We start from the raw sequence: 13,137 nt of genomic DNA, 5'->3' as shown, positions 1-13,137 counted from the left end.
GCTCAGGGAAGTCAGGTTTAAACTCAGCTACAAGCAGCTCTGATCTAATTTTCTTGCTATTGAAAAAGCTGTGTCCTATCCTCCCTCCTGTGCTGGCAGCTCGGGTAACCTTTAAGGAATGCAGAATATGGTGCCAGAATTATTTTGGGCTGAGATTCAGATGTTAAAATAGCAAAAAAGGTTGCAGGGTAGATTACCAAGGAGAACACAGGCAGTTGTGCTGTCGACCTACATGTAGCTGTTGTACAGAGAGGCCATGAAAAGCAACGTTTCCAACCAAGGCAAGTGTCAACCAACAATGTGTGCTTACAAATTGATTACAGATAAATGTAGGCGATATATATTCATAAGTGTGTGGATTTATTGCACTGTATAGCTTTATTTGCAAGATAAACATGTTGACAGAGTACTTGTGAAGTAGTATTCACTGTGATACTGCATTGCCTGACGGATTATGATACTTTCTTCTTTTATTAATTGGCCCACAAATCCAGATGAACCACATCTGAAAGGCTAAAGAGGGAAGTGTAATTCATAAAACCACCAAGAAGAGGCCCAGAGGAGGTAAAAAGCCATTTTTATTTGCCCTCCATGTTAACCGCGGGCACTTTCCCATACATAGCATCTTTAATTACACAGAAGTGGAGCAGGAAGGACAGGTTAGCCTAAGGGGAGAGGGTATGAAAGCAGTGCTGCAGCTCAACATGCGCACCAGGGAAATCAGTTCTCTGCCCCTGAGTGTGGGAGGCAGGAAAGGGTTGTGCTTATAGATCAATGAGGAGAAAGAAGAGCCTCCAGGTACGCGAGGCGCATGTTGTACCTGTGCAAAGACACCATTTAGCTCACACAATCGTATGCATGAAGCTTACACTGCGTTAGATGCAGCATTTCCTTCGTGCACACGTGTTCTGTGTGGCACACAAGAATGCACATGCAGGGATGGATAGAGGCAACATGATGTTTGAGTAAACCTCCATATGTCACAGCAGCGAAACAAAAGGTCACTAAAACAGATTTGGTCTCAATGACTCATCCCTGTGGACACGACAAAAAGTCTCAAAACCCTGAGAGCAACATTATGTCTCCACACGCGGCGAGAATGCAAATAAGAAGCTCGGCTGCTGTTAGTTTCTTTTCGATAACAATGCCTACACATCGCTTGTACGTCCACAGCCTCAAGCACAGTCACACACCTGCCTAAATGGATGCTAATGCATACAGTTTGCATAGTACGAGTCTCTCTAGAGCTTAGTGTGTAAATTGTAAATGCACAGGTTAGACTTGCCTGCAGCAAATGAAAAGTGGTTTATAGGCATTGAATGCCATTTTTCTGCATCTCTGGAAATAAATAAATCTATCCAGTGCTGCTATATAGATACAATAATGAGAGCATCATAAGGTCAGCTTACAATCATATGATCCTTTGCTACTGTGGAATGTGTTAATTGTCATAATTGCAGTCTGTATTTAAAGGCTACAGACCTGTATATGAAACCTGCTAATTAACGATCCTCGCTATAATCCCACGCCGCACTTAGCAGTCGTTTCTCGGTGTTTCCTAAGATGATGCGTACATTTCAATTAGGCATTTCAGTGGAGTTAGTTGGTATTCATGGGCAATGCAGATGAACCCTGGAACTCTTTGAGCATCTTTCTTAAAGTTTGAATTATAGTAAAGGGCAAAGTGAAGTAAAACATACGTTTTTATTGAGTTCTCAGTTTTTATCGCGGTTCAAATTTCAGGGCAACGACCACTTCTTTTCTTAATGAAAGGTTGTAAAAGCAGAAGTGGAGAATTCAGACATGCCCAGAGGCCTCAGCTGCCTGGCGAGCCCTGAGGGGGCAGAAGGCCGGTATGAAACCCCCCCAGCTTCAGAGCTTCAGAGACTGATGTGGACAAAAAAAGGGAGCAGTAACCATCTGGATGAGGTTCATCCCGGGATCTACATCGGAGACATGTGAGAGTGACATGTTACTGAAATGATTCACTATGGCTAATGTGTTTAAATATAATTCCACCGGCTTTTGTAATAAAGTAATTAAGTATTCTCTTAATTGGGCTCAGATTGTGAGTGCATGTGTAATTAAAGGCACCATTATGATTTTTACATTATTGAAATTGATCTTTTTTTTATAAAAGCACCTGGTTATCACACTAATGCGCAAAACATTAACAAGCTTTCATCACAACTGTATACACAGTCATCCAAGTGCTAATGCCCACGTGAATAGTGTGTCGTAGCCTTATGCTAACACGCTAACATCCAACTTTACAATAATAAAAGTAGCTGTTTTATGAATACTGTTTTGTAGCATACTGTCTATTTTTATTTTTAGATACATGGGCAGTTTTTTGCCTTCATCATAGAATATTTAGAGACACCTGCTAATTGTTAGCAATTATCTAATCAGCCAATCAAGTGATAGCAACTTAGTGCATTTAGGCATACAGACATAGTCAACAAGACCTGCTAAAGTTCAAGCTGACCATCGTAATGGAGATGAAAAGTGATTTAAGTGACTTTGAACATAGCATAGGACATGCCAGATGGGCTGGTCTTGTGATTACAGTACCGTCTCTAGTTTTGACAGATAATGATCCAAAAAAAAGAGAAAATATCCTGTGAGCGGCAGTTCGTAGGGAGAAAACGTCTTGTTGATCCAAAGAGTTAGAATATAGAATATAATGGCAAGAGCGCTTTGAGCTGATAACAAGGTAACAGTAGTTCATTACAACTAAGGTATGCAGAAGAGCATCTCTGAACACATGACATGTGGAACCCTGAAGGACCACAGCAGCAGAAGACCACACTGGGTGACACTCATGTCTGCTATAAACAGGAAAGCAACCCTTCACACAGACTCACCAATATTGCCTGGTGTGATGAGCATCAATTTCTGCTGCAACATTTGGCTGGTGGGGTCAGAATTGGACATAAAAATCATTAGAAGCATAGATCCATCCTGCCTCGCATCAAACGTTCAGGTTGTTGGTGGAAGTGTAATGTTATGTCTCCTTAAATACCAAATGAGCATTATTTAAACACCACAGGCTACCTGAGTACTGTTGTTGACCGTGTCCACCCCTTTATGACCACAGTGGACCCATGTTCTGATGGCTGCTTACAGCAGTTCCCTGCACTCGGATGACCTCCACAGTCACCGGATCTTGATCCAATAGAGCACCTTTGGGATATAGTGAAACATAAGATTCACATCACAACATACTATTTACTTTTCATATCATGCATGAAGGGATCTTGATTAAACTCTAAGAAGGATAAGGTAGGGCATTTGACAGATATATTATATGCATTACTATATGTGTAACCACAGAGGAAAAAAATACCCCCTTAAAGGGCAAAAAACAGGGATTGCGTCTTGTGCACTGCACTGTGCAGTCTCTCTGTATCATTCATAATAAAATGTAATATTATAACAATTCAGTTAATTAACCTAATGATCTACATTTTCCCCCACTGCCTGCCATCTTCCTTCTTCTCCTCGAGTTAGCTTTCTTTGCATTATCCTCATCATTTGTTTCATTTGATTGCAGAGATAATTGTAATTTTTCCCTTTAGGTACGCAGCCAAAGACAAAAGGACTCTCCAGGCTCATCGCATCACCCACGTGCTTAATGCAGCTGATGGGAAGTTCAATGTGAACACAGGGCCCAGCTTCTACCGAGACACCGCGATCACTTATCATGGAGTCGAAGCTTTTGACATGCCATCCTTTGACTTGAGTCCCTTCTTTTACCCAGCGGCCAATTTCATCAAGAGCGCTTTGAGCTCTCCCACAGGTGAGGCGCTCTCACAGCGCTCAAGGTATCCTTCATCGTTTTCACACATTAACTCGGGGAAGACGAGCCAAGGCAGAGAAACATTTGTCAGTCAATTCCCATTTACAGCAGACCCCAGTTGTATCAGTCATTAAAATGCAAATCAAACACTAAACATAATATCAAGCTAATATCTTTCCCCCATGGTAATCTTCTCATAAGCTCAGACCTCGGCCAGGAAAATTGGTTTTAAATGGATTGCCCTGGCAATTTGTAAGCAACACTTTTATTGGACATGGAAATTACACAATTATGTTTGTGGCCTGTGCTTGCCTGGCCCGTTATGCAAAGTGAAGTCAGTATCTGACATGACAGTAATAAGATGAGGCCTCCTTCTTCACATGCTGGCTGATCGGGGGCTCCAGTGTGTGGCGGGGCCTACAGTAATCCCCGGCAGAAATACACAGAAGCCAAGACAGTTCAATTACGCGCTCCTCTGCGCCCTAATCCTCAGGCCTGATAAGGAACCAGGGATTACCGTGTGTAGAAACATTTGTTGCAACATTGTTGAAAACTTTTAGTCGGGAGTAAGAAGTACTCCTCCCTGTGATGTGCACGGTTTTTAATCCACAGAGGAGTTACAAATTAGATATTTAGAACAAACTTTACAACAATAATCCACTGATTGCTGTAGGCTGGTGGGCTGCTGCGTTCTGAAATGATCCACAGGAAGTCTGATTTTCTGCCTTCTGACTGGCAGGTAAAGTCTTCGTCCACTGTGCAATGGGCCTCAGCCGCTCATCCACCTTGGTTCTGGCTTACCTGATGATCCATGAGAACATGACTCTGGTGGACGCCATCAAAGCTGTGGGCGCCAACAGGAACATTTCTCCCAATAACGGGTTCTTGGAGCAGCTCCGAGCACTGGACACAAAGCTCCACTGCCAGGGATTATCCAGGAGCTTCAACGGGCGGACGTAAAAATAAAATCCTTCGGTCCATAAATTTGGATAATATTTTTGACCCCTGTCCATATCTGAGTGTTAAAAAGCTATTACAGTGATAATGTTTTTGTAATGAACAGGTACTTCAGCGGTATTTAAAGGGCTTCAAGGTAAGAAAATTTAATAACCTGATGAAGAGTGATTTTTAAATATTAACAATTAAGTTATATGAACAAAATGTGCTTAAATTATCAGCTCAAAATACCCAAAAGTATGACACAAAAGGACGACTGTGAGGTTTTAAGGTTACAAAATCAGAATTAACACAAAACACAAAGAAGTTTACATTTGTGTTTAACTGTTGAAATTCTTCTGCATCTGTGCCTGTGTCTCCTGTCTGCAGTCAAAGCCTTTAAAAAGCTTCAAAACAGTTACATTTGTGTTTGAGAAACTACAGAAAAGTTACTGCACTCAGTGAGTTATACAGTCACAGATTACACTACAATGTTTACTTGACAGTGAGTCATACAAATGCTGCAGTTCTTGCCCTTTAACGAATACAGTCAAATACAGCCCTTTGACTGGGCCATCGCAGCACTTTCATTCTTTTCTTTTTCAGCCGTTTGAATGTAGATTTGCTCTTGTGCTTGGGATCATTGTCCGGTTTCAGCCAACCTTTAGCCATCAGACAGATGGTCTCATATTTGATTTTAGAATAATTTGGTAGAGGAGTTCAAGCTCAGCTTAATGACTGAAAGGTGTACATGTCCCGAGGCTGCAAGACAAGCCCAAATTATCAGCCCTCCACCACTGTGCTTCACAATAGATATGAAGTTTTGTGCTGATATGCTGTGTTCAGTTTTCTGCTGCAGTGGATTATGGACAAACATCACCAGACATTGTTCCACAGGTTTCCAGACAGAAAAGAGGTTTTCTGCTGACAACCTTTCTAAACACTTTTCTTCAAAATTTGCCTTCATGAAGTTTAACATTTACTTTCCTAACTGAGCCCTGTGGAGTCTGAGACGTAAATCTTGAGTTTCCTGAGGCTTCCCCGAGCATTGTACCGAATTTGCTGAGAAGACTGTGGCATTGTGTTAACACAAGCCTGCCAAAGCCCTGCTTTTACAGAGGCGCTTGCACTGCTGATGATCAGTTAATCAAATCCATTTGATTAGCAGCACCTGGCTGCTGCCCTAACCTCGTAATTCCTATGAAAACAGTCAGTGTGTACAGAGTTTTGTAAAAAGTTTCTTCTTTCTTCTTTTTTTTCTGCCCGTCCAATATTTACTACTGCACCTGTAAAACATCTATTATTTTGTTTAGTCTATATAATATGGAATGCACACACAGAAACGTGAGGAATTTATTTTGTATTTTCATGAACTTTCTTTAAAACTTTTTTAAAGTCAGACTTTACCATCAGAAAACTCAGTTTTCTAATGAAGTTCATGAAATATGATGGAGAGTTTAAAAGCAGCTGCTAAATGTACGCTTTCCTAAAGATTGTCTTGTCAACAGCACAGTGTGGTTCGCTTCTCTCAGCAGTTTAAATTATCCTTAACATACTGACTCAGACCTTCACTCCAGAAATTCAACTCTCAGTATAGCTTATATAATCTTTGTGTTCTTCATAATGACAGGAGCAACCTATGCAATCAAAGACGGGACTTTAATAGTTTGTTGACGACGACATCAGGCAAAATAGGAAGTCATTCATTTATTCTCGTCAGATGATTTAAAATAAAGAGACACAGCAACACCATCTGCAATAGCTCAAACTGTGGTTTGAGCTCAAACTGTGGTTTGAGCTCGTTCAGCGTGGCAACCTGACATTAATTCCCCACCATGTTTTGGATCACTTGCACTATTACAACCATTAAAACTGCAACGGCTCAGTAGTCGAATTTATCACAGCACAAGCAGCCTGGCTTCTGTCACAGTCATCTGAGGAATAAATAGTCCACACTGCTTGTGCCCAGTCTCTGGTATGTTCAGCTGTCTCGTTCCAGTGGGGCTCAGCCTCGAAACAACACTGATATCCAGCTCAGATGTAAAACAGCGCGAGCCGCACCAGTAAGGTTAGTATTCGCTGTTGGTTTGTCTCAAAAGCCTGCAGCAAGAAACACCAGCAGGACAGCAGTAATAATCAACATTTGCATCCTGGAACATAAAGTATCTTGCAAAGTTATTCATCTATGTACTGAGTTGAGTGAAAGTGATAATTATATAAAAACACTGAGGTGAGAGAGATACAGATATGACCTCAAAGGAGGAGCCAAAGTATCAGACACCACCCACCTGCGATCTGCTCAGCCTTCTGTTGAAGAACAGACGCCCCACTGGAGCTGTCAACGAGGTTTGGCCCAACCTCTACATCGGAGATGCGTAAGTGACATTCTCACTTTGGGGGCCCCTAACTGCAATATGGTGATCTGATTGTGAAAGTGTCGCTGCAAACAAGTGTATTTGGCCAACTGATGGGACAAATATAAAATCTGTACATTTGAGTCACCGGTGATGCATTTGCACACATATGCTTCCGGAGCTGCACACAGGCGAGAAAAATCGCTAAAAATGACATTTCTCATAGCCTCTCCTGTGTCATTTACAGAGCTGCAGCTCGGGATAAAACCCTGTTAGCGAAACTGGAAATAACACACGTGGTGAATGCTGCAGATGGCCCCCAGCACATTGACACCGGGCCAGGTTTCTACGCAGACGCCAGCATACTGTATCACGGAGTAGAAGCACCAGACTGTAAAGATTTTGACTTGAGCCCTTTCTTCAGTGAGACGGCTGATTTTATTCATGGTGCTCTGAGCCAAAAAGGTACCAGTCTATTTTAGCAACACATGACAAAATAAACACATAAGGATTGAGCTTTAATAATATGTTACAGTCCAACACATCCTAATATAGAAAAATGATGCATCATCAAGCTGAAAAATGATAAATAATAATGATATTTTATGTTTTGTTGCACATATTTAAATGCATGAAAACATAAATAATTGCCTTTGCTTCTGGGTCGTGTGCAGAGACTCCAGCTGCTCTCTATAATCTAAAATAATTTCACAATGTTTTATTATTTTTAACTTTTATCTTAAAAATGTAAGGCTTCTATTTTTCCCCATTGCACAAACATTTAGAAGAACAATAATTTTAAATAAAATCAATTTAAAATGGTAACGAGAGTTAAAGTTGTGAGCAGTTACTACAGGGACACGTAAACACTATAAATGCTATGCCAGCACCTGTGTGTGTGCCATCATATGTCATCATTTCTGCTGTGAAAAGAACCTTTTGTGACTGTTACACCGTGAGCTGAGCCCACAGTTGTAATTAATCCCTTTGTTGTTTGTGTTTAACCCAACGAGCCGCAGAATTCGCAGCTTATTTTAGAGTCTGCCTTTTGTCCGTGCAGGGAAGGTGCTCGTCCACTGCGCTCGGGGAATCAGCCGCTCGGCAGCTCTTACGCTGGCCTTCCTCATGATCAAAGAAAGGCTCACACTGGTGGAGGCTGTGGAGGTTGTGTGCCGGCACAGAAACATCCTCCCAAATGTTGGATTTCTGAACCAGCTCCGTGAGCTGGACTCATCCCTATTCACGTAGTAGAGCACATAACGCCAAAAAGGGGACAGTTTCATAGTTGACATTATCTGTGCAGATGAAATCGTCCTGGTGGCTCCATTTGGGTGGCTTCGGGCACTCGCATCTTAAGTGAATTAAAGCACCATGTAATCCAACTTGGCTTGATGGGATTTTGCTTAGCTTAGTCGAGCGATACATCAGCATTCATAATAGCACACTTAAACACACAACATGCAGAGCACAAAGTCGAACTGACAGACAAATGTTTTGTCAGGTGAGCGATCAGCACAGACAGTCTGCCTGTCAGAAAGGGTTTGTCAACACTAAAATAAAGTTAGCTGAAAGTTAAAAAGACTTCAATCCTGTCATGTTCGGTTCATTTTTGACACAAACGGAATCTCATTGTATTTGAGACAAGACTATTTCAAGCCTTATTTTTTAATCTCTTTGTGTTTTTCACACTACAATTCTCCATTTTACAAACCAGAATCCATCACTGCAGATTTCTGGGTGATTTCTTTTTTTCTCAGTTTTCCATAATTGAAACGTATGAAAGTCAATTAGCCCACTCATGCATGAGCTGTGTAATTGATTGCTTCAAACGCTCATATTGTAATATAATGCTGTTTATGATTAGACTAAATTTTAAAATAGCTTATTATATAATTTTAATAAAAATGAATGCACAATTACTGCTCACTATGGCAGACTACACAGCTCAAACAGTGCCATACACGTCACAAAAAGTGATCGTTCTTCGCTATTATTGTTATTAATAATAAACTGCTCTTTATTTATTAACAATAGTGTTTTATATTGCAAGATAAACACCCTTCAAAATGACACACATTAACCCAATGAGCCACAGATCTCTGTGCAAGCACTTGGAGAAAGAAACCTCCTTTTTAAGAGGAAATCATGGACAAAACCAGTTTGTGGAGAGCAGCCATCTGCTGTGACCAGTCAGGACGAGGGAAAAGTAGTAAAATGTAGCAAAAGCATATCCGTAGAGAAAAATACAGTCATGACATCGGTCCTCCCCAGACCTCAACATTATTGAAGCAGTGTGGGATCATCTTGACAGAGAACAGACTAAATAGCAGCCAGAATCCAAAGAAGAGCTTTGACTGTCCTTCAAGAGGCCTGGAGACGATTTGACAAGAAGACTTTCTTAGATTGTTCAGACTGTGTCAAAGACTAAATACCAAATACTTTGACTTTGAAGCTCATTAGAATTCCGTTTTTGCCTTAAATACTATATTTCCATGTATGTTTGCACGTTTCAGTGTGCAAATGTTTCACTGCACACAGTTCCCATTTTCAATTTTCAAGTTAAAAAAGGAAGGCATGGCTCAAGACTTTTGCACAGTGCTATATAACATTCCTTTATATTTCGATAACCCTTGATTAATTAAAAACAAAAAAAAAAGCTGTTGTTTATTGTAGGAACAACAACAGAAGACAAATCATTTTGCAAAAAGTGTGTGTTGTGTTTGGGGTAGCCAGACTTTTCTGTGACCTGCAAACTCTGTGGGGACCAGGGCCACCCTTGGCCACCTCTTGTCTCTGCTCCTGATCACTGGCACAAAGTGCTACAGACTTTAGATCTCAACAGACTAGGGCAAATTACAAAAAAAGCAAATATTTGTGTTATATTAATCTGTATTATATTCAGATTTTAAATCTGAACATCTTCCTCTCCACTTCTTCATACTTGACCTGTTCACCGGTAACGCAAAGCACGCAAGGAGCTAAATGTGCAAAAAAACAGCGGCATGGGCCTTTAGGCTCACGTCTTAAGCGCGGCACAATCAAGATCAAGACCCCTGCTGTACTGGAACAACACACAGACAGTGCATGCTTATAAATAAACAACGCTCCACTTACTTATTCACATTTCTCAAAATACTGCGTCCTAACTGCTACAATCCAGTGACGTACAGTTAAAACTGTGATGTGTCTAAAGAGTCTTGATACAAGATGACAAAAATATGCCAGCATGCTTTCTGAGCATGTATACAGATTCAGGTCAGACTTTGAAAAGAGATGAAACACTGAAGCCATCTTAATAAGAGATGCTCTCCAGAGCTCGCTGGGAGAGAGATGCTGTCAAAATAAAAGGAATTGGATATCACAGGTTTAATGATTTCACTGTCAGAATGAATGATGGCAGAGTAGGAAGATATGAGGGAAAAATAAAGGAGTTTGATGGTGTGAAAACTCTGTCTGACATGTTAGCAGCTTCATCTAGCCATCCTGCAATACAGCCATCATCACACTCTCACTTTGGGGGCTTGCATTTAGATCACTGAATGGACTGTGCATATCATATAATGGGGAATCAAAGACGTGTGCCATCTTGCGAAAAACCTCATCTGTCTAACAGTCTGACACATTTCAGTTCTCTTTTGGCCCCCGAGAGGCTCCAGAAGATGCTGAACATCCTTAACGGGTGTTGTGAGGCTGTGCTTACACAGCTTCTCCCAGCGTCTGAAGATATGCAGAAAGGCTAAGAGAGACTGACACAATTTCAAGGACTCGCTCGTACGGTTGAGCAAAAGCTCAGAGTGCCCTGTTTACTCCAGTGAATATGGGTATCCTTTGGCAAGTGCAAAGTTTGGATAAGCACAGCTTCCTGCCAGCAGCAGAGATTAAAGTTGTGTGTTCAGAAGTGGATGGCAGGGACTGGCTGGGTGGAAGTTTTCCCCACAGGCAGAGAACGTGGCAGCTAAGGTCAGGGGCCCGCCACATCACAGCCCTAAAAATATCCTCTGCATTTGATGCCCGTCACAGAGCGGTTATACAATCTGTGCCCTGACTTGAGCCTGCCAGAACTAAAACCTTACCATGTTCTGCCTTCAAGGGCTGCTTCACAACCAGCTGCCAGAATGATGAAAACCGAATTCCCGGGAAGAAAAACGAAGGACTTCAATCTCCGGGTGAGTGCTGCTGAAGATGCATGTGAAAAACAAAAAAAGTAAAAACTGTGCTTTTTTATGACAGTAGTTTGAGGGGTGGAGGAATATAAGAAAAAATAAAGAAGCAAGTGTGGCATTTCTTTTTCTCCTTAAGCAAATAAATCATGTGTGAGAGGAAGCCACGGTGAGAAAATGGCTTCTCGCGAGTCGAAGACTGGCACAAAGATAAATGTTACTCGGGCAGCTGAGGAATCCAGTCCAGTGGATGATTATTCCACACCTGGGGGCTATGAGTTGGAGAAAATCCTCAACCGAGGGAGTGTGGCTTACACTCATGTCAACGAGGTTTGGCCTAATGTCTTTATTGGGGATGAGTAAGTAAGAAAAAGTTTTTCTAAAAGCATAAAATGTCTAAACTGAATAAAAATAACAGGATTAAAATGATACTGACACTGGCTTCTTGTAGGGACACTGCAAAGGACAAGTACACACTGAAGAAGCTGGGAATTACGCACATCCTGAATGCAGCAGAGGGGACGTGGAACAACGTGGACACTGGAGCTGGCTACTACAGTGACATGGACATTGTATACTATGGTGTAGTAGCAGAAGACGTCGCAACCTTTGACCTCAGCCAGTATTTTTTCTCCGCTGCCCAGTTTATTGAGAAGACACTGAGCAATCCTCAGAGTAAGACAGCTGCACAGGAAAAAAACGAATATTTTGGCTGAAAATTGCCTAAAACATGCCGTGAATCTGTTCTCCGATTCGTCTGCAGATAAACTGCTGGTGCACTGCGTGATGGGAAGGAGTCGGTCCGCCACACTTTTCCTCGCCTATCTCATGATCTGCGAGAACATGACGGTGGTTGACGCCATAGAGCACGTAAAAAAACGCAGGCGTATCATCCCTAACTGGGGCTTTTTGAAGCAGCTGCGAGAGCTGGATCAGCACCTCTTGGAGAAAAGGGGGGAATCTGCAGGGGAAAGCTGATTGTGTGGCTGATCAGTCTGAGACTAAAGTCAGCGGAGACTAAGTCAAATCCCAGCCATTAAGACTTCGTCATGCTAGGAGTTACAGCCATGTGAAAAAAATAAAGTCCTATTAAAACTAAGTACAGCTTTACTGCTTCCATAGGAATAAAAGTAAAGTCAGGGGTAAGTAGCAACCAGGTGCTGCTAATCATCAGCAATTTGAGCACCTCTATAAAAACAGAAGTATGGGCGGTTTGTTGGTCTGGAGGCATTCAGCTGTGCGTTAACACAATGCCAAGGAGGAACGACATCAGCAACTGTTGCTGCCCATCAATCTCAGAACAGTTATGAGGCTCTTTTCCATGCAACCTAAGAGTCCATCATTGTACAGTGAGAAGTATTGTTCACAACATCTTCCTGGGAGCTGATGTCCTGGTAAATTCACAGAGATGTCAGAGAAATTGCAAACAAAAACCTCGAAGAGCTAGATCTCAGACTCTGCAGGAATCCATTAGCATGTTAAATGTCAAAGGTCTTGACAGTTTAGTTAGAAAAAGACTAAAACTTTCTAAAAATACTGGAACAGACAAGAGCAAAGTGTCCGTGCATGTTTGGTCATAATGCACAGAAATGTATTTGGAGAAAACCAAACACAGCATATCAGCACAAACACCTCAAGTTAAATGTGAAGCACGGCGGTGGAGAGGTCATGATTTGGGCCGTTTCTGTAGCCACAGGACCGGGACACCTTGCAACCATTGATTCAACTATGTATGAACTGTGTATATCAAAATGTTCTCAAGTCAAATATGAGGCCATCAGGTCAGCCACTAAAGCTTGGCCCAAAATGTATCATGCAATAGGGCAATGATCCAGAACACAGCAGCAAGTCTCCAAAAGAATGACTAAGAAGGAAAATAATTAAG

At 41.7% G+C, this 13,137-nt stretch overlaps 2 protein-coding genes across 3 annotated transcripts; both read left to right on the top strand.

Annotated features, from left to right (window-relative positions):
- The first annotated feature begins 488 nt into the window (after nucleotides 1–488).
- Nucleotides 489–4,797, top strand: LOC120737937 (dual specificity protein phosphatase 13-like). Its single transcript, XM_040038884.1, has 4 exons — nucleotides 489–564; nucleotides 1,774–1,958; nucleotides 3,582–3,802; nucleotides 4,542–4,797. Exons 2-4 carry the CDS (start codon nucleotides 1,804–1,806, stop codon nucleotides 4,760–4,762), a joined length of 597 nt encoding a protein of 198 aa, XP_039894818.1. The 5' UTR covers nucleotides 489–564; nucleotides 1,774–1,803; the 3' UTR covers nucleotides 4,763–4,797.
- A 120-nt stretch (nucleotides 4,798–4,917) lies between these two features.
- LOC120737936 (dual specificity phosphatase 29-like) lies at nucleotides 4,918–12,351 on the top strand. 2 transcript variants are annotated; one of them, XM_040038882.1, is made up of 5 exons: nucleotides 7,489–7,557; nucleotides 11,183–11,258; nucleotides 11,392–11,611; nucleotides 11,704–11,927; nucleotides 12,016–12,351. In XM_040038882.1, exons 3-5 carry the CDS (start codon nucleotides 11,430–11,432, stop codon nucleotides 12,228–12,230), a joined length of 621 nt encoding a protein of 206 aa, XP_039894816.1. In that variant the 5' UTR covers nucleotides 7,489–7,557; nucleotides 11,183–11,258; nucleotides 11,392–11,429; the 3' UTR covers nucleotides 12,231–12,351. The 2 variants fall into 2 exon arrangements, with proteins under 2 accessions (XP_039894817.1, XP_039894816.1); XM_040038883.1 differs by lacking the exons at nucleotides 11,392–11,611; nucleotides 11,704–11,927; nucleotides 12,016–12,351 and adding an exon at nucleotides 4,918–7,113 and having other exon boundaries at nucleotides 7,340–7,557; nucleotides 8,153–11,258.
- The last annotated feature ends 786 nt before the right edge of the window (nucleotides 12,352–13,137 follow it).

Source organism: Simochromis diagramma, unplaced genomic scaffold, assembly GCF_900408965.1.
Source record: "Simochromis diagramma unplaced genomic scaffold, fSimDia1.1 OVJJ01000402.1, whole genome shotgun sequence".
Taxonomy (NCBI): Eukaryota; Metazoa; Chordata; class Actinopteri; order Cichliformes; family Cichlidae; genus Simochromis; species Simochromis diagramma.
This window is presented reverse-complemented; position numbering and strand designations above follow the sequence as displayed.

Bases quoted from the DNA above. Each gene is read 5' to 3' on its own strand.
- LOC120737937 (XM_040038884.1), top strand. From the start codon at position 1,804: ATGCCCAGAGGCCTCAGCTGCCTGGCGAGCCCTGAGGGGGCAGAAGGC. The intron at 1,959-3,581 runs GTGAGAGTGACA...TTTTCCCTTTAG, and splicing joins GGGATCTACATCGGAGACAT to GTACGCAGCCAAAGACAAAA. The intron at 3,803-4,541 runs GTGAGGCGCTCT...TCTGACTGGCAG, and splicing joins CGCTTTGAGCTCTCCCACAG to GTAAAGTCTTCGTCCACTGT.
- LOC120737936 (XM_040038882.1), top strand. From the start codon at position 11,430: ATGGCTTCTCGCGAGTCGAAGACTGGCACAAAGATAAATGTTACTCGG. The intron at 11,612-11,703 runs GTAAGTAAGAAA...GGCTTCTTGTAG, and splicing joins AATGTCTTTATTGGGGATGA to GGACACTGCAAAGGACAAGT. The intron at 11,928-12,015 runs GTAAGACAGCTG...ATTCGTCTGCAG, and splicing joins GACACTGAGCAATCCTCAGA to ATAAACTGCTGGTGCACTGC.